The sequence below is a fragment of the Budorcas taxicolor genome, chromosome 1 (genome assembly GCF_023091745.1).
Source record: "Budorcas taxicolor isolate Tak-1 chromosome 1, Takin1.1, whole genome shotgun sequence".
Classification (NCBI taxonomy): domain Eukaryota; kingdom Metazoa; phylum Chordata; class Mammalia; order Artiodactyla; family Bovidae; genus Budorcas; species Budorcas taxicolor.
In genome coordinates this window covers 202,943,094-202,964,676 of record NC_068910.1, presented here as the reverse complement: position 1 = coordinate 202,964,676, position 21,583 = coordinate 202,943,094, and the positions used below count along the sequence as shown (strand labels likewise).

Here is a 21,583-nt window from a genome sequence, read left to right as displayed (position 1 = left end):
ACCTTCTTTTTCAAAGATAAAGATTAAAAAAGAGAGTAAAGAATCAGTTGTTTCGTTTATATTAATTGCTTTTTAACTTTCAAATGCTGCAAAGGTAGTAATTTTTAAATGTTAATTACTGTTTTAGCTGTCTTACATCATCTTTGGGCTAAGTCCTAAATACTTCTTGGTTTGCAGTACAAATTTAATGTGTAGTATCTGGGTATTGAGTTATGAGAAGTAAAGTTCTAGGGTTTATTTTTGCAAACCTCACAGTTAGTAGAAAACCCACATGTATGTGCCGCCTTCTTTTTTTCCCCCATTGTACAAAAATACTGGTAATGTTCTCTTATATTGGGAATTCTCAGATATTATTGCTTTAAAGGATGGATGGCAGCAGTGGCAGCAAAAGGTAAACCTGTAGGTGTGTGCGTGCACACACAGCTTTAACCTTAATATTAATTTAATCTTCCTTCTTTAATGGAGTTTTGTAAAATCTTGCAACTGTGATCTGATAAACTTTCCCTTTTATATCAAGGAACTTTTGCTGCCCTCAGCTTGTTGTTTTATCCCTTGTATGCTCAGGTGATTTTATATAAAAGGGGAAAATAGCTGTTTGATTCTGTTACAGGTATCATCATGTTGGTTGGCTGGTTACTAGGAAAAGACATACTGGAAATGTTTACTATTAGTGTAAGGTAAGTTCTAATGGTTTGTTTATAATTTGAAGTCTTTTGACTTATTTTTTTGTTTGGCATAGCTTATGTTTCATTATGGGTTTTATACGAGCACATAAGAGTATATTAACTGCACTTAGATAGTTCAGAATTCATATATTGAAATGAGCTCTAGGAAAATGAAAACCTACATGTATGCAGTGGAGAAACTCCACACTACCTATCTGGTATTACCAACCAAATATGCATTTTTATACTTAGACAATTAAGGATCACCAAACTGAAAACTAGGAGCATGAGAAAGAAAGACCACAATATGGAAACTGAATAGTCAACTCAGAGGAAAACCAAATATGTAGGAATAGAAGAAAAATTGAAAATGAATAGAAAAGTATTCATATTTTCAGAGATTTGCAAAGAAATTGCATTTGTGATAAATTGTTGTAGAAAAGGATCACAGGACCCACGTTATTTTTCTTTTTTAGTTATTAAGTTTATGATTTTTAAGAGGCATCCCTGGTGGTCCAGTCGTAAAGACTTTGCCTTCCAATGCAGGAGGTATGAGTTCGATCCCTGGTTGGGTGGCTAAGATCCCACATGCCTTGTGGCCAAAAAACCAGAACAGAAACAATAGAAGCAATATAGAACAAATTCAATAAAGGCTTTAGAAATGGTCTACATCAAAAAAAATCTTAAAAAAAAGATAATGATTACTGAAATTAAAAACTCAGCTTAAAAATTGTGAGTCAGAATCGTCTCCCCAAAATAGAATAAAATGTCCAAAACAGAGGAGATAAAAGTGTCAAAGAGAATAATTCAATAAATGCCATATCTCAGTAAAAGGAGTTTTAAAAAGTGATAAGAAATTATAGAAGAAATGAAGCAAGACATGAATCTTTATAGATCGAAGGGATCCTCCAGATGCCAAGCAGGAGGGCCAAAACTCCAGCCTAGAAACATCATTGTGAAAGTCAGGAAAACAGGTCAGGTCATGTGTAAAGGAAGGAAAATTTGACTGGTATCATACTTCTTATTAGCAACTGCAGTTTCCATCACAGGGTGTTTCTAGTCTCCACTAAGATTTCAGCTCACCAGACTTCCCTAGGTCATTCCTGGTACCTGTGTCCTGGTACCCTGTGAACACCACAGGGCAACTTCCTCTCCTGAGAGTGTCCCTGCAGCACTTCAGACAAGCAGGTGAGATGACCATGTGTGGGCAGGAGCTGTCCTGGGTTAAAATGCCTCACATTCTGTAGGAGCCAACATCTCTGGAAACATACACTTTCCAGGATGCCTGATAGGACCAAGTCCAGTTATGAGAGTCACCACAATCAGGAAACCCAAAGCTATGGCTTCCTATAAGATAATTATAATTCTTCCAGTCCGTAGATAATTTATTGGTCAGGAGATCCTTTTATCATAATCAGTGTTGCCTAGCAACATAGTTGCTGTACTGTCACCGCTAAGGGAACAAAGCTAGAGATTTAACCAAATAGAGAAGGGAAAAGGATTTTTTAAAAACCTTCATCCACAACCACTTTGAATTAAATTAAAAGACAGTGGGGCAGTACAATTAAAACATGGGGGGAAGTGATTTTAAATCTATAAATCTAGGATTAGCCAAAGTATCAATTCAGGGTAAGCAAGTAGTCGGAAAATATATTCCTTACCTACTCTTGTATGAATTCTAGCAAATCAAGAGTGAAAAAAAGGAAAAGAGGGTTGTATAGGGTGTAAGAAAAAGTGGGACTCACTCGGTCCTCTATGGAGAAATTCTGGATGACAGCTCTGTGATAGGTCTAGCAAGTAATAGTTCAACTTTTAGAATAAAAACCAGTGGATTAAAAAAAAATCAAATGGAGTACAAGGAATAACTAGGATGAATAAGAAGTTAAAAGATATTTGTGATAGAGTGAAGGAGTATAGTTTTTCCTTGGAGGAGCAAAAATGCAACTTGAAATTCTTGGCTTCAATATATGTAAAAAAGTATTGGGTTAAATATGAAATGAATTTAAAATTGGGCATGAATTTTATTAATCATTGGCATATCATCTATTGGACTCATGTTTTTAGAGTATTTTTTAAAGAGTACTTCATGAAGATTAACACATCATGACTTTTATTCCTACCTCAGGGTCATCCAAGAGATCAAACATTTAAACAGTTTTTTAATAGAAAACTCATTCTATTTCACAATGACCATATGGGTCTATTGCATTTTTATAAATTTTAAAATACACATAGGATCTTTAGTGACTTTATTTTTCCTACGTCTTGAAATATCTTGCTTTCTTATTACCCTAACAGTAATTTTAACAAGTATTTCCAACTGTGCTAAAAATGAGTAAAACAATGAGAAAGCAGAAGTCAGTCAGTTCAGTTCAGTTGCTCAGTCATGTCCGACTCTTTGCGACCTCATGAATTGCAGCATGCCAGGCCTCCCGGTCCATCACCAACTCCTGGAGTTCGCTCAGACTCACGTCCATCGAGTCCGTGATGCCATCCAGCCATCTCATCCTCTGTCGTCCCCTTCTCCTCCTGCCCCCAGTCCCTCCCACCATCAGAGTCTTTTCCAGTGAGTCAACTCTTCGCATGAGGTGGCCAAGGTACTGGAGTTTCAGCTTCAGTATCATTCCCTCCAAAGAAATCCCAGGGCTGATCTCCTTCAGAATGGACTGGTTGGATCTCCTTGCAGTCCAAGGGACTCTCAAGAGTCTTCTCCAACACCACAGTTCAAAAGCATCAATTCTTCGGTGCTCAGCTTTTTTCACAGTCCAACTCTCACATCCATACATGACCACTGGAAAAAACATAGCCTTGACTAGATGGACCTTTGTTGGCAAAGTAATGTCCCTGTTTTTGAATATGCTATCTAGGTTGGTCATAACTTTTCTTCCAAGGAGTAAGCGTCTTCTAATTTCATGGCTGCAATCACCATCTGCAGTGATATTGGAGCCCAGAAAAATAAAGTCTGACACTGTTTCCACTGTTTCCCCATCTATTTCCCATGAAGTGATGAGACCGGATGCCATGATCTTCGTTTTCTGAACGTTGAGCTTTAAGCCAGCTTTTTCACTCTCCTCTTTCACTTTCATCAAGAGGCTTTTTAGTTCCTCTTCACTTTCTGCCATAAGGGTGGTGTCATCTGCATATCTGAGGTTATTGATGTTTCTCCAGGAAATCTTGATTCCAGCTTGTGCTTCTTCCAGCCCAGCGTTTCTCATGATGTACTCTGCATAGAGGTTAAATAAGCAGGGTGACAGTATACAGCCTTGACGTACTTCTTTTCCTATTTGGAACCAGTCTTTTGTTCCATGTTCAGTTCTGACTGTTGTTTTCTGACCTGCACATAGGTTTCTCAAGAGGCAGGTCAGGTGGTCTGGTATTCCCATCTCTTTCAGAATTTTCCACAGTTTACTGTGATCCATACAGTCAAAGACTTTGGCATAGTCAATAAAGTAGAAATAGATGTTTTTCTGGAACTCTCTTGCTTTTACCGTGATCCAGTGGATGTTGGCGATTTGATCTCTGGTTCCTCTGCCTTTTCTAAAACCAGCTTGAACATCTGGAAGTTCACGGTTCACGTATTGCTGAAGCCTGGCTTGGAGAATTTTGAGCATTACTTTACTAGCATGTGAGATGAGTGTAATTGTGCGGTAGTTTGAGCATTCTTTAGCATTGCCTTTCTTTGGGAAGAGAAGAAAGAAGAGAAGCAGAAGAATAAATAGCTTTTAAAGCTACTGTCCAACTCTTTGTGACCCCATGGACTGTTAATCGAAGCCAGAATATTGGAATGGCCTTTTGCTTCTTCAGGGGATCTTCCCAACCCAGGGATCTAACCTAGGTCTCCCACATTACAGGTGGATTCTTTACCAGCTGAACCACAAGGGGAGCCCTAACTGGAATGGGTAGCCTGTCCCTTCTGTAATAATAAATACATCATTATTATTCTTTTATCCTTTAATTTTCTTGTTATTTTGCCCAAAGTATCATTGAAAAAGGTATAAAAGGAGTCTGGGGATAAAATTTTGGGTGTTTTTTTTGCATTCATTAAACAAAATTGAGAAATTGAGGGTTTTTTTTTTTTTTTACCATAATGACAAATAAGAATTTACAGAAGAGTGTTCATAATTATTACACAAACCAGAAGATGAATGCAAAGCAGCAACCACTCTAAGCTATAACAATGAAGGTGAAATTGAATTGTTATATAAGTGAAATCTCAGTTCCAAACGCTTGGATGATGAAACTGTCGGTTTTCTCAAACTCCTGAATTACTGACTAAACTTTTTTTTTTTTTAACCTGCATTGTGTGGCTTGTGGGATCTTAGTTCCCTGACCAGAGATTAAACCTGGGCCATGGCAGTGAAAGCGCTGTGTCCTAACCACTGGACCACCAGGGAATTCACTGAACTGCTTTATTTTTAAGGATAAAAGGAGAGGGATAGGCATTCTCTTATAGGTAATCATTCTATAGCAAGGAATTTGTTGTATAGTATTGTGTTACAAAGAAGATGACTGTCCTAAAAGTTATGAGTCATCAGCATTTTCAGAAGTGTTACATTTTAGATGCAAACAAAGGAACCAGAATTGATAAACCTACAACCTGTTAAAAATGGTTTTTAAATTTGAAATCACTATTTTGTAAGGTAAATATGTTCTAGGTTTATTCATGACAGTACATGAGCAGTTGCATGCAAAGGACATTATCCAGTTCAGATATATATACTTTCAAATCCGAGAGTATAGTTTGGGGTGAAAATTCAAATAAAAATTTATGAAGTTTTTCATAATCCATTCTGTTTCTTTGTAAGTTATTTATAAAATGATTTAAATACAAAAGAATGAGAAGGTCCATTGGATCTAAGTTATAAATGATGATAGCTGTCTTTGCTGATACAGTGAGAGTTAATGGAAGCAAAGTAAAGAAGTTTCTATTTGTACTTAGAGGTTCAAAAGAGAAAATGAAGTATTAATGATAACACATCTTTCTTGGTTATACAGTGTGTATACTATTCAGCCAGTAATTATAAATATTATTTATTGGATTTTAGCTTTTAGAATCAACCTATAAAAAATTGATGATGGTTGTAGAACACGATGTAATGATAGGCAGGTTAAAAGTGTGAAAGTGAAGTTGCTCAGTCGTGTCCAACTCTTTGCGACCCTGTGGACTGTAGCCTACCAGGTTCCTCTGTCCATGGGATTTTTCAGGCAAGAATACTGGAGTGGGTTGCCATTTCCTTCTCCAGGAGATCTTCCCGACCAGGGATAGAACCAGGGTCTCCCGCATTGTAGGCAGACATTTTACTGTCTGAGCCACCAGGGAAGTCCATTGGCAGGTGGGTATAAACCCCCGACAGGGTTTCTGCTATAAGCCAAATGAGGTCACCGCAGAACCGCTGAGCAGGGCTCCTCATTTGCTTCGGGCAGAGTCTGTCGTTCATTCACACAAGCACACAGTAGAGTTAGTAAAGTACGGCAGAAAACATGTTTGTTAGGAGAATAAAGAACTAGAGCCCCAAGCCTCCTTTTCTTGTCCTGAAGAATCTCAGATGAGCCCTCAAGATGAAAGGTTGCTGCTGAACCACAAATGACGCCAGGATTCTTGGCCTCCGGAGGAGAAGAATTCAATCTGGGGCTGGTGACCAGGCTTGATTGCTCAGAGCTTTTGTGTAATAAAGTTTTATTAGAGTATAAAAGAGATAGAGAAAGCTTCTGACACAGACATCGGAAGGGGGCAGAAACAAGTTAGATCATGGTAAAGAAAAAGTTGGTAATAGAAATTGAGCAGTAGAGGGGAGTGCAGGGAGCGGTGTTAGAACGAAGGATGGACGTGCGCCTGTCCTCCTCTGTACCAGAGTCGAGATATTACCTGGAATGGGACAAGTAGGGTTTTAATTTGAAGATTTTTTAAAAATATTATGAAGGGAATTAATTATTTTTTTGTGATAAAACGCACATACCAGTAAAATATTTCTTTTTAAAGTATGCAGTTCAGTGGTGTTAAGTACATTCGCATTGTTAGCACCATCACCAACATCTAGTGTTGGAACTTTTAAATCACCCCTGAAAGAAAACCCTGTGCCTTTTCATTCCCCATTCTGCCTTCTCCTTGCCCGCTGGTAGCCACTAAACAGTGGCTGTCTTTTTGGATTTGCTTATTCCTGACATTTCATATAAGTGAAATCTTGCAACATGTGTCCTGCTGCTTTCCTTAGCATGATGTTTTCAAGGTTTTTCCATTTGTAGCATGAATCAGTACTCTATTCTTTTATATGTGCTCCTTTGTACGGGCACACATCACAGTTTAACATTCATCAATTGATGAACATTTGGGCTCTTTCCATCTTTAGAGTGTGAATAATGCTGCTGTGAACATTCATGTACAAGTTTTTTGTGAACACCTGTTGCTATATTTATGGATGAGGAAACTAAACTACAGGGGTGGTAGAATAATAGCTTAAGGTCACACAGGTAAAAATTGAAGCTTGGAGTAGAAATATAGGCAGTGTGATGTAAGAAATGTGTATTTTTTTTAATCACTCTGCTTAATCTGGTAGCTTGTAGGTGGTCAATAAATGTTAATTTTTCCTCACACTAAGGCCTTTTATGGGTTTGACAGCATTGATTTTACATTATTTAGTCTCTAAGTAACAGCTAATTGAAATTATTGTTGTGGGTACAACTGAATTTATACTTAAATGCTGTGTCTTTATTGGCTACAGTTTGGCTGTAGCAGCAATTCCTGAAGGTCTTCCCATTGTGGTCACAGTGACTCTAGCCCTTGGTGTTATGAGAATGGTGAAGAAGAGGGCGATTGTGAAAAAACTACCTATTGTTGAAACTCTGGGTAAGTCTCTGGTTAGAGCATACTTGTCCATTGACATGTTAGTTTACATTAGCAGAGATCTTGGGGTTTTATAGCTTTTGTCTTAGAGGTTTACATGGTAGTGGTGGACATACAGCAATGTTGAGGATGGTTTTACTAACCAAAAAAGGTCATTAAAAATTCATATCACTCAAGTAAGGGAACTTTAAATCTTTCTGCATCATGGAGTGTTCTAATGCTTAAATCATGTTTTTAAAAAAAAAGTGACTTTCAGTTCAAGATGGCAGAGTAGAAGAAAATCCACATGCTCATCTCCTGTGTGAGCACCAAAATTGCAACTAGCTGTTGAAGGTGAACACGGGAACCCACCAAAAAATGATATCCCACGTTCAGAGGCAAACAAGAAGCCACAATGAGATGATAGGATGGCACAATCACGATAAAAACCAGAGCCCATACCTGCTGGGTGAGTGATGCACAGTCTGGAGAACAATAATACCAAAGAAGTTCTTGCGCTGTTGTGAAGGTTCTGAACCCCACATCAGGCTTCTGACCCTGGGGGTCCGACGAAGGGATGGGAATTGATAGCTTATGGTGAACAGTTCAGATTCGTGATCTCTGAAGGAGACAGTTTTGCTTCGGGACCAGAGACTTGGCTTCAGTCACTCAAAACTTGGTGTGGCAAAAGATTTATTACAGTAAAAAAGCAATAGAGAAAGCTTCTGACACAGACATCAGAAGGGGGCAGAGAGTGCCTTGTCAAGGCCTTACATACTTTCTGGTTACTTTTAAACCAGAGATCAAATTGCCAACATCTGCTGGATCATGGAAAAAGCAAGAGAGTTCCAGAAAAACATCTATTTCTGCTTTATTGACTGTGCCAAAGCCTTTGACTGTGTGGATCACAATAAACTGTGGACAATTCTAAAAGATGGGAATACCAGACCACCTAACCTGCCTCTTGAGAAATCTGTGTGCAGGTCAGGAAGCAACAGTTAGAACTGGACATGGAACAACAGACTGGTTCCAAATAGGAAAAGGAGTACGTCAAGGCTGTATACTGTCACCCTGCTTATTTAACTTCTATGCAGAGTACATCATGAGAAACGGTGGACTAGAAGAAGCACAAGCTGGAATCAAGATTGCCGGGAGAAATATCAATAACCTCAGATACGCAGATGACACCACTCTTATGGCAGAAAGTGAAGAGAAACTAAAAAGCCTCTTGATGAAAGTGAAAGAGGAGAGTGAAAAAGTTGGCTTAAAGCTCAACATTCAGAAAACGAAGATCATGGCATCCAGTCCCGTCTCTTCATGGGAAATAGATGGGGAAACAATGGAAACAGTGTCAGACTTTATTTTTTGGGCTCCAAAATCACTGCAGATAGTGATTGCAGCCATGAAATTAAGACGCTTACTCCTTGGAAGAAAAGTTATGACCAACCTAGATAGTATATTCAAAAGCAGAGACATTACTTTGCCGACTAAGGTCCGTTTAGTCAAGGCTATGTTTTTTCCAGTGGTCATGTATGGATGTGAGAGTTGGACTGTGAAGAAGGCTGAGCGCCAAAGAATTGATGCTTTTGAACTGTGGTGTTGGAGAAGACTCTTGAGAGTCCCTTGGACTGCAAGGAGATCCAACCAGTCCATTCTGAAGGAGATCAACCCTGGGATTTCTTTGGAAGGAATGATGCTAAAGCTGAAGCTCCAGTACTTTGGCCACCTCATGCGAAGAGTTGACTCATTGGAAAAGACTCTGAGCAACTGAACTGAACTGAACTGAACTAACAACCAACAATAGAAAGGTCTTACCAGACCCACTCCCACAACATGTATCTTAAGATAACAGGATTAGTCAGAAGGTTCTTAAGAAGAAACATGTTCTGGAGCAACATGCATTGTTATTATATAATCATTTGTACAGAGTTTAAGGAAAAACATACCCTTGAGTAAGATGAGTTGTTTTCTTGTGTAATCATTAGCTCTGGGGTTAAAGAAAGTTAGTCTTAGAAGAAATAGATTGTTGCCATAAAAACTCAAAGCTTAAGAAAAAAACATGTGACTAGGATGAAGAAATGTAGAGGGAAAAAAAGTTTGTCCCTTTTTCCTCTTTGAGGGCCCTGGACTCCTTATCAACTTACCTAGGAATTAACCCTTTCAGAATCCCCAGGTAATCTGACCTTGAAGGCCAGAATAATTTGATTGTAGGACTTCCACAAGACTGAGGGAAAGAGAGAGTCCAATTTTGGAGGGCACACAGAAAATCTTGCCTGCACCAAGACCCAGAGGAAAGGAACAGTGACCCCACAGGAGACAACCAAAAATACCCACTAGCGTTGGAGGGTCTCCTGTGGAGGTGTGGGTCGGGGCTCATCACAGGGATGGGGCCCCTGGTAGTAGCTGTCCGGGAATGTCCCCCCTTGGGCTAATTCCTCTTGGAGGTCACTATTAACCCTACCACAGAGTCCTTAGATCCTAGGGCTGGGTCACCTCATCCAGATAATTACCAGGAAGGGAGACAACCCCAACCGTCAGCAGATAATTGGATTAATGCTTTCCTCAACAAGGTCCTTCCCACCAGAGCAAGACCCAGTTTTTCCCACTGCCAGTCCCTCCCATCAGGAAGCTTACACAAGCTTCTTAGCCTCTGCTATCAGTAGGCAGACAGAAGAAGCAAGAACAGCCACAGTCCCACAGCAGCTAAAACAAAAACCACTTTAGAGAAAGTTAGGATGAAAAAGTAGAAAGTTGTGTCCCAAATGAAGGGACAGGGTAAAATCCCAGAAAAACAACTAAGTGAAGTGGAGATAGGCAGTCTTCCAGAAAAAGATTTCAAAATAATGATAGTGAAGATAATCCAGGATCTCGGGAAAAAAATGGAGGAGATGCAAGAAATGTTTACCAAAGACCTGGAAGAACTAGAGAACAAGCAAACCATGATGAATAATACACTAGAAGGAGTCAATAGCAGAATGACTGAGGCAGAAGAATGGATAAATGACCTGGAGGACAGAATGGTGGAAATCACTGCCACAGAACAGAATACAGAAAAAAGAATGAAAAGAAAGAAGTACAGCCTAAACTTCTGGGACAACTTAAATGCACCAACATTCTCATTACAGGGGTCCTAGAGGGAGAAGGAAGAGAGAAAGGACCTGAGAAAATATTTGAAGAGATAATAGCTGAAAACTTCCCTAACATGGGAAAAGAGATATTCAACCAAGTCCAGGAAGCACAGACAGGATAAAGCCAAGGAGGAACACACCAAGACAGACAAAAAGACATAGATCAAATATATTAAAAGCAACAAGGGAAAAATGACAAATATCACACAAAGGAACTCCCATCAGGCTATCAGCTGAAATTCTCAAAATTTCTCAAGCCAGAAGGGAATGGCACCACATTTAAAATGATGAAAGGGAAGAACTTGCAACCAAGAATACCCAGCAAGTTTCCCCTTCAGATTTGAAGGCGAAATCAAAAGCTTTCCCAGACAAGCAAAAGTTAAAAGAATTCAGCACCACCAATCCAACTTTACAACAAATACTAAAGGAACTTCTCTAGGCAGGAAACACAAGAGAAGGAAAATACCTACAGAAAATAAATTCAAAACAATTAAGAAAACGGTAATAGGTTTATACATGTCAATAATTACCTTAAATATAGATGGATTAAATGCACCAACCAAAAGACATAGACTGGCTGGGTGGATGAAAACATGTGCATGTAGGCACTTCCACTTACCACATCACTCTGCTTGACTCCCCACCCCCAAATTGTATGTAATACTTTTATATTGTTAATCATGTTCCTATTATGGCTTGCAATTGTAGTTATCTTTTATTTTTTGTCTGGCTATTGAGTGAAAACTGATAAACATCTTTTACTGTTGTGATTATGCAAAACTATTACTTAATACCCTTGTATCATGATGGTCAGCAGAAGAATAGTAGAACTATATATCACCAACATTAGGCTCTATTAGAAAAACCTATGACCACTTTTTGAAATCCAGATGTATATCAGAATTATCTTGAAATGTTTTGAAAAGTCCAAATGCTCAGGTATTGCTTTTTGTCTCCAGAGCTCGAGATAAATTTCAAATGAGCAGTCATGTTTAAAAACAACCTGACTATATGATGATCTTACCTAGTTTGTTTCACTTTTTCTAATTCACATTCAGTGCCCTCATTTCATTTAGTTTATGTTCTCCAATGTATCCAGTATTTTTTGGATGTTCTTTTTCAAGTCTTTATCAAGCATTGTAGAAAAGCTTTGGTATACGTAATATATAATATATATGCTTTATAGTTTTTTGAACATAACATGAATTTTTGCCCAGTTAAAAAAAACAACATTTTAGTTCTGCTTGTTTGACTTATTATGAATAGAATGCTAGATTTCTAATTAAAAAATAGTGTACAACAAGCAGCAAAGGTGTACTATATAGCATAAGGAACCATGGTCAGTATCTTGTGATAACCTATGATGGACAATAATTTCAAAATAATAAATGTGTATTTGTATAGCTGAACCTCCTTGCTATGTGCTTGAAGCATTGTAAGTCAACTATACTACAATAAAAAAATATATATATATAAAAATGAAGTAACATGAAACTGTAGAATTACAGAGAATTGTTCTTGCTTGACATCTCAAGAAAAATAATTGATAATGATAGATCCTAAACTGACATTCTTGAGTTGAATTTATTAAGAACAGTAAGTATACAGTAGTCATATTGCTCTAATGTAATTTTATGTATGAATGAAAATTTTGGTAACTTTATGTATATTATGAAGCTTCTTATTTAGGAATTCAAAAATGTTAAATTTAGCTTCTAGTTTGTAGTTTAATATTGAGAAGGCAAAAGTTCCTTAAAATACTTGCTGAAAAAATTACATGAGTTTATATGTATTATATAAAGTTGCTATATAGAGTTGACATCAAGTAGCTTTGTAGAAATTCAACTAAATAAAAAAAAAGTCAGCATGTATCAGTATCTTTTTAATTCCAGAAACTACCTTATGATAAAGTAAACATGATTAGAGGAAACAACCTAAAATTATCCATGAGCTTGAGTTTTACAATATTCAGAGAAGCAAGGCAGTTTTCTAGAGTCTTTAATTTGTTTTCAGTGTAAACTTTCATTTTAAAAAAATGATTTTTGGTAACTTGTAGTGATTTATTCTTCAGGTTGCTGTAATGTGATTTGTTCAGATAAGACTGGAACCCTGACCAAGAATGAAATGACTGTTACCCACATATTTACTTCGGATGGCCTGCGTGCTGAGGTACCCTGTAGATGTTTATTTTAACAGCAGAATTCCTTTTTAGAAGTCTTTGGTGTTTAGAATTCCTGACCATTCCAGTGTCTTCACAAGGGTGCAAGTTAGTTGACAGCTGAGTATTTTTCCATCCCGTGTGATTCTCCCAAGTCTTGATCCTGCTTCAGCTGTGCAGTGCAGAAATGTTGATCTCCCTCAACACCTTTCTGTCTGTCTCTCTACATCCATCTGTTACCAGACTCTGGACCCTTGCTCTATCTGCAGCAAGGGAACCTCTCAGAATTCCCTAAATGATGATGCTTTAGTGGCTTCCCATTATGACCAGGGTCCTGAAGTGGGGCTGCTTACGGCTCTGTGGGTTCTGTCCCATATTTCCTTCCTCAGTCTGTCTCTCTCCTTGGCTTTCCATAGACCAGGTACACTGACTGTATGGTTCTTGCAGTCTGACAGAATTCCTCCTACTTAAGGACCTTTGGTGCTGTTCTCACTGTTTAGGACAGTTTAATGCCTCTTCATCCTTTGCACCTCATTTCTAATCCATTTCTTCAGAAAAGCTTTGCTGATCACCTAGAACTCATCCTGTGTTACATGTTTTCATAGCTCCCTACCTCTTTGTTTAGGTGAAATCCTCTGTCTCTCTTCCCATGATACCCTGAGCATAATAGAGCAGAAATTCTGGTGCCCAACACAGGGTCTGCTTTGTAGTAGTACATACTTGTTGAAAGAATAAATGAATGCCTGAATTATTCTACTTTATTTGTATATGAATGGCCCTGAAGTGCAGGTTAATGTATGTGCATTGTTTAATTTTGAAGCTGTATGAGGACAAGTTTCAATCTCAGCTAGTCGTGGCAGAATTTCTGACTGGAATTTTTATTAATACTCTTTGTTATGGGAACAGTATATTAAAATGTGTTTATAGCCAGTTCTGTGACCAAAGGAAGAATTTCACAAATTAACAGAAGTTGTACTTGGGTCTGTTTATCCTGTTTTACTAGGCCTTAAAATGAGGCTGTATATTTAGGGTGTTAGATTTGGTTAGGATACCCAGTGCTGTGTTGTTGGATGTGTCTTTTCTGGATGATTCAGAAGGGTCATTGGGTTTACATGTGCTTATATGGTCCAGGTATGAAAGGTAGGATATAAATTTATCTTTTGTTCTAAGCCCAGAATTTTGTATGTCAAGCATAACTCTTAAACTGCCTTATTTTTATCGTGAAATTTAGCTTGTATTTGGCTTGGCTTGTTGTCACCATTGTCTCTGTCTCTGATTTTTAAAATTGGTGTGTAGCATACTATGTTAAAGTACTTGGTAAGTGCTAGGGTAAATCACTTATCTCTGAGCTTTGCATATTTACAAAAAGAACTCTGTTTTTGTTTAGGTCATAGGTTTGTCACGAATGTCAAATGTAATAGATTGCAATTCTTTGCAAATTGTAGTGTTACATACATGTAGGACTTCCCTGGTGGTTCAGATGGTAAAGACTCTTCCTCCAGTGCAGGAGACCTGAGTTCAGTCCTTGGGTCGGGAAGGTCCCACTCCAGTATTCTTGCCTGGAGAATTCCATGGACAGAGGAACCTGATGGGCTACAGTTCATGAGTCACAAAGAGCTGGACACGACTGAGCGACTAACACACACACACACCTATAAATGTAATGTTATGTAAATTTAAACTCATTTATATAGAGAGATTTTCATGGTTTATTTTCCCTTTTTATAGTGTGGTGTTAGTAGAAGCAATAGAAGGTTATATTATTTTAGCAATTATATTGTTTACTTACAATTTACTGTGTATTATAATTATTAATTAGCATAATTGTTAATTATTTGTATGGAATTAACTATAGGTTTATCATTGTAGTGAAAATTACTATCTGTTCCTTTTACTATTAAATATTCTTTTAGATAAATTTAAATGCTTCTCCACTTTTAATAGTGTCATGATGAACACAGCCCATCAGTTTTCTGTTTTCATAAGTATTGTCACTGCCTACTGTAGTGTATTATTAACTCTACTTTATGTTCTGTAGGTTACTGGAGTTGGCTACAATCCATTTGGGGAAGTGATTGTTGATGGTGATGTTGTTCATGGATTCTATAACCCATCTGTTAGCAGAATTGTTGAGGTAAATACTGCTTTCTTTATAAGAAAGTGGCTTTCTTCATAATGACTTAGGATGATGTGATGGGTTCATAGTTGTGTATTTCTCTTAGGCTGGCTGTGTGTGCAATGATGCTGTAATTAGAAATAACACTCTAATGGGGAAACCAACGGAAGGAGCCTTAATTGCTCTTGCAATGAAGGTATGTGCCTGGTCCTCTCTTTGACATGTGAAAATGTCACTCTCAAAAGAGAATATGAAGCCATGGATTTGAGTATTGCTGGCTTTTAGGTGTGGAGTGAAGAAGATGCACAGGATTTCATAGTTTGTACTGCCTCTTGGGAACCAATTGTAGTCTTTCTGGAAATACAGAGCATGAGAGTTTTCCCTATAACTTACTATCTCCTACATGCAGCATACAAACTAATGACCAGTGATGGGTTTAATCTTACAAAGAAATGTTGTTGTTTTTTGTAATATTCAGAGTGTTGTATGAAAAATTTTATAAATATGTGTAATTGCTGATAAATGCCAATTTTCAAACATGAAATAGGCAACATTCTTTAGTATTTCCATGTAAAGATACCAAGGCCAAGATGAGAAGTCAGCTTTTCTTTTTCCAGTCTTCCCTTTCCTTCCATTATTAATTTCTTAAAATGAATGTAGAGATAGCGTTTCTGTTGGGAAGATAGGGTGCTAATCTCAGTGACTCTACCCTAGTTGATCTCCTTTTCTAAGTCCTACAGTTGAATAAATGAGAAACCTAAAAGTCCAACCTGACACTCCCATAACAAAAGTAAAACTACTTTTAAGAGCAGTTTTAGGAAACACGTATAAAATAGGATACCTCTGAATGAGGTTGCTTCTGTTGAGATTCAGTATAGAAACGTAGGTTGTTATAATATTAATTTGATAAAGTCAAATTGGTGGTTTTATAATGTATATACTTCCTTAACGAGAAGTCACTTTCCTTTTTCCTTTACCATTTGTTTTTCTTGTAACTAAAAATAGCATAGTATCACTTTTTAAAAGATATTGAAAAGTTAAATAATGAGTGTTTATTGTGTTTAACTTTTTGAGAAATAAAGAACATGAAACCACCTCTTTATGGGTCGGGACCTCACAGTTTAGGTAGGAAGTCAACAGTGACAGACTGGAACAAATAAAAGGCAGACCAAGGTAGCGGACAGTCTTAACACTGAGCCACGTATAAGAAGAGTGCACTTTAAGACTTGGAACCTGAACTTTGAAAGGAAGGAGGGATTTAGATAGGGATGGAGGCGGGTGTAAGCTAGGGGAAGAGCAAGAATAAAAGCTGAGGGATACGTAAGGGTAGATTGGATTGTGACTTTTGAATTGGTTAGCCTAGGTGAAATGAACAGTTTGAGTGGCCTAGCAACTTGTTGAGTTGGCTGTGTGGTGGGTTACTGCCAGACCTTTAAAAGCCAGGAAGGAGCAGTAACCTTGATTTTTGAAAATTTGAAGAATATTTTTGAGTGTTTGCTGGGAACTGAAAAGGGTACTAGGAAGTAGAGCTGCATGGCATTAGTAGTAGCGTGTCAGTGGTGGGGTGAGAAGGGCGTAGGATGGCAGCAGCAGGCAGGGTAGATTTGAGTATCTACCCTATTTTAGAATCGAGGAGTTGAGTTTGAAACTTCTGTTGACTATATAGTATGTATTGGCTGGACACCTTTATTTCTTACCCTACTTCCTCCCAGAGTTTGATCCAGTTGAGATTTTAATATAGTCAGTGTTGAAGTTTTGCTCTGCACATAGTTCAGTAGTGTGCCCTGGACTATCTATATACCCAGGCTTCCACACTGAACATGTGTGCTGCTTTTCAGAGAAGTATGGTATGTATAGGTGGAGTGCTGCTGTTTGAAAATAAACCAGGTATCTCTAACCTGCTTCCCTGCAAGTTGTGACTCTTGTTTCTTTGTTAAAGGAAAAAAAGTTAGTGAGAATTAACTTTTCTTTTGTGCCATATAGATGGGTCTTGATGGACTTCAACAGGATTATATCAGAAAAGCTGAATACCCTTTTAGCTCTGAGCAGAAGTGGATGGCTGTTAAGTGTGTGCACCGAACACAGCAGGTATCCTTCCATTTACAGAAAACTTACTCTGTATTGTTTAACTAGACTACTGTTTTTCATTTACTATGCACCTTTAGAGTTAAGCTGTCATAGACCATAACTCAGACCAGCTCTGAAGTGTGTGTCATTCATAGTAGACTCAGCCCTGGTTGTTTTGTGTTCTCTTTGAATTTATGCACAAACATGTCAGTTTTGCTATGTGAGCAAACCACTGAAATGAGCTGGAGCCTGGTCTCAGTTTCCTGGAGCTTGTGACGTCAGTCTTTTGACAATGTTTTTTATTCTTGGTGACAGGTCTGCTGACTGACTGTTGTCTGTGTTCTTCCACTGAAGAATGTCTTGTCTTCTGACTGAACAGAACCACATTCTCATGTGGAAAAGTGGTTATCAAATGTGTATGATTCATGTTAGTTGGTCCAGCTTACAAACTGGCAAAATGAAATACACTGATATATCAAAAGTCTACCGTATTTCTAGGTGCTTTAGAAATTTTTACACAATGTATCGAGTCATGAAATCTACAGTGTATAATCATATCACTTATAGTTCCTATTACCAGCTTCATGTGTAAACTTACTTTGCCCTGAAAAATATATAGTTGTTATTTTTACATTTTCTTTATTAGGAGTTAGTAATTGGTTATGTGTTTCTACCTGTGAACAAACATTTGAAACCAATTACATCTCTGAAGATGGGAATTAGGGAGAGGATTTCCTCTTACTTATAATAAGTAAGAAACTTTGGTTTTAAATTGCCCAACACTAAATTTGTGCCAGAAACTGATGAGGAGGGGAAGAATAAATTTCTGTTTAGTGTTTAAAGGAACTTTCATGAACCTCAGAGAAAGGGGACAATTGGAAACAAAACTATAAAAAACTAAAATGTCTGTTACTTTAAGCTTTGTAATCTAAGCTTTCAAAAATTGCATCAGAATTAGATAATTTTCAGTTGATGTCCCTTGTCCATAAAGTGATATAGAAAGAATATGTATATGAGTTTATTTGGAAGGTCTGTTTTTTATCTTTTATGTATGATCACACACTACTTCAAGGTAATGTGTGGCCCATGTGAAGTTTTAAGATTTGACTTCAGCAATTTAAAATATACTAGCCTCACTTGTATATTAAATCTTTTCATTTGGGGGATAGAAGTATGGAGTGGCAGGTAATGAATCTGGAAAGATTGCTTGACTTTTCTTCCTATTTGTTGATGAGTTTTCCCTATAAAACAAAATTAACCAGTGTAACTAACAGAACCCAAATCCACTGACCTGACTCAGGATCTAGAAGAGGTCAGCCTGGCATAGACAGGAAAAACTTACCAATTTAAAAGCTGCCCAGGATCAAGTAGTTTGTCTTCAGAGGACTTTAACTTGAATTCAACAGCCTGCATTTCCTCTTAATGGATCACAGCCTTGTGGTGAAGGGGCTTGGATAACTCAAAGAAGCTATGAGCCATGCTTTGCAGGGCCACCCAAGATGGATGAGTCATAGTGAAGAGTTCTGTCAAAACATGGTCCACTGGAGGAAGAAATGGAAACCACTCCAGTATTCTTGCTGCAAGAACCCCATGAACAGTTTGAAAGGGCAAAAAGATACTACACTGGAAGATGAGCGCCACCACCCACCCCCCCCCCCCCCCCCCCGCCCCAACCTGGGAAGGTGTCCAGTATGCTACTGGGGAAAAGCAGAGTACAATTCCAGCTGAGCTATTTAAAATCCTAAAAGATAATGATATTAAAGTGCTGCACCCAGTATGTCAGCAAATTTGGAAAACTCAGCAGTGGCCACAGGAATGGAAAAGATCACTTTTCATTCCAGTCCCAAATGCCAAAGAATATTCAAACTACTGCACAATTGTACTCATCTCACACACTAGCAAAGTAATGCTCAAATTCTCCAAGCTAGGCTTCAATAGTACATGAACCAAGAACTTCCAGATGTTCAAGCTAGATTTAGAAAAGGCAGAGGAACTAGAGATCAAATTGCCAACATCCATTGGATCATCAAAAAAACGAGAGTTCCAGAAAAACATCTGTATGTGCTTCATTGACTGCATATGCTAAAGCCTTTGACTGTGTGGGTCACAACAAACTGGAAAATTCTGAAAGAGATGGGAATACCAGATCACCTTACTTGTCTCCTGAGAAACCTGTATGCAAGTCAAGAAGAAACGGTTTGAACCAGACATGGAACAATGGACTGGTTCCAAATTGGGAAAAGAGTGCATCAAGGCTATATATTGTCATCCTGCTTATTTAACTTATCTAGGGTACATCATGCGAAATGCCAGGCTGGATGAATCACAAGCTGGAATCTAGATAGTGGGGAATAGTATCAACAGCCTCAGATAGGTGATACCACTCTAATGGCAGAAAGTTAAGAGGAACTAAAGAACCTCTTGATGAGGGTGAAAGAGGAGAGTGGAAAAATGGCTTAAAACTCAGCATTCAAAAAGACTAAGATCATGGCATCCAGTCCCATCACTTTAGGGTAAATACTTGGGGGAAAAATGGAAACAGTGACAGATTTTCTTTTCCTGGGCTCCAAAATCACTGAGGACAGTGACTGCTGCCATGAAATTAAAAGACGCTTGCTCCTTAGAAGCAAAGCTGTGATAAACCTAGACAGCGTATTAAAAAGCAGACATATCACTTTGCCTGCAAAGTTCTGTATAGTCAGAGCTATGGTTTTTCCAGTAGTCATTTACTGATGTGAAAGTAGAACCATAAAGAAGTCTGAGTGCTGAAGAATTGATGCTTTTGAATTGTTGTGCTAGAGAACATGTTTGAGAGTCCCTTGGACTGTAAAGAGGTCAAACCAGTCAATCCTGAAGGAAATAAACCCTGAATATTCATTAGAAGGACTGATACTGAAGTTGAAGCTCCAGTATTTTTGGCCATGCGATGCGAAGAGCAGACTCATTGAAAAAGATGATGCTGGGAAAGATGGAAGGCAAGTGGAGAAGAAGGTGACAGACACTGAGATGGTTACATGGCATTACTGACTCAGTGGCTATGAATTTGAACAAACTCTGGGAGACAGTGAAGGACAGGGAAACCTGGCATGTTGTAGTCCAGAAGGTCACAAAGAGTCAGACACGACTTAGTGACTGAACAACAGTCAGTCTATTTATCTCTGCTCTCTCCCTGGAACCTACCAAAATGACAACCAGTGAATAAAAGATAAGACTTTCCTATACTTCCTCTTTTATTAGTTTATCTTTTAAAGGTGGGGCCTAAAATACAGAGCTAAAAACAGGAGATCAGGTTGAAATTCTTCGTAAGGAGCCCGTAGAAATGTTCCTCGTACCTTTTCTATTTTTTGAGGCCAGACCAGAAATCTATCCAGGGCACAAGCATAGAAGGCAGAATTAAGCTTTAAGACTAAACACAGGATGATTAAGGGAGAGTTGTTGTCCTGGCTACTAACTCTACTTTCTCAGAATGCCTGCAGGGGCACGTCTCCCCATATCCTCATTCTCTGTGTCAGAAGATGGGAGAGTTTCAGAGAAGCTGACTGGTTCTGGGGAGATCCCTACAGTATGGAGTGGTCCTGCGTAAGCTCTTTGTTCACCAGAAGAGTTTCCCTGCTCCTGGCCTTTGTCTCATCACTGTGAGGGCCATCAGTTGATAAACCCTGCAGTACCCATGGAGTTTCTAGACCTTTATTTGTTTCGGTCTTGAATGTAAACAGACAGACGGGTTGTGAGAGCCTTGGGGAGAGTCTTCAGCATAAAAGAAGCAGACCAAGCCAACAGAGAAAGGGGTCTCAGAGAAACAAAGGTTCCAGGACCATGAAAAAGGACAACAAAATACTTTAAACAGATTGTTTTTCAAATAAAGTCAAGGAGTCTATCAGAAAGTAGAGAAGTCAAAAAGGTGGACAGTATAAAAGATGAGGTGTGAAAATCAGAAAATAGATGTAGGAGTTCCAGCATCCACATAATAGTGGTGACAGAAGATGACAAGAGTTTAACAGATAACACCAGGAGATTTTCTAGAGGAAGAGCTTCAGCTTCCAGAATAAAATTGCCCACTGGCGGCTTTGCACAGTGAGTGGGTTACAAAGGGGTGGGGGTGAGGAAAGAAACACACCAAAGCCCCTGATTCAAGTAATTTGAGGGCACTGAGAGAGAATTCTAAACAATTTCAGAGGTTGTTAGAGTGGGGAGGAAGGGCAAGGGGGAGGGAGTATACACAAAGATTAGGAATTAAGTGGCTTCTTAGGCTTTCCAGATGCAACTCTGCACACTAGAAGCTGGAAGGTGATAGAGCCTTCAACTGAGAGGAATTCTCTTCCCAGCTGAACTTACATATGTGCGGGGTGAAATAAAAATGTTTTCACACAAGTCTCAAAATGCATAGCCCACATACCTTTTCTTAGGGCGATATTGACGGATAAGTTATTCCAAGGTAAGAGTATACACTAAAGAAAAGGGAGACTTAGAACCTAGTCTAAGAACCTCTGACCAGCGGAGGGGTGAAGGGAAGCTCCAAGATGCCAGTTGTGTAGCGAGCCTGGAAATGAGCTAGAAAAGGAAAGGCGGGAGGTCCTCATACGGGAGGAGTAATAGCTTACCTGCTCATTGGATCATGTGCAGAATACG

The 21,583-nt window shown here is 38.5% G+C and overlaps 1 protein-coding gene across 1 annotated transcript in view; it reads left to right on the top strand.

The window, feature by feature from the left end:
• ATP2C1 (ATPase secretory pathway Ca2+ transporting 1) overlaps window positions 1-21,583 on the top strand; it is a 160,424-nt gene that overhangs the window by 117,089 nt on the left and 21,752 nt on the right. The window contains exons 11-16 of the mRNA XM_052641019.1: window positions 611-677; window positions 7,385-7,509; window positions 12,685-12,782; window positions 14,810-14,905; window positions 14,994-15,083; window positions 16,871-16,975. Of these exons, the coding sequence (XP_052496979.1) occupies window positions 611-677; window positions 7,385-7,509; window positions 12,685-12,782; window positions 14,810-14,905; window positions 14,994-15,083; window positions 16,871-16,975 (581 nt within the window). The remainder of the gene's footprint in view (window positions 1-610; window positions 678-7,384; window positions 7,510-12,684; window positions 12,783-14,809; window positions 14,906-14,993; window positions 15,084-16,870; window positions 16,976-21,583) is intronic.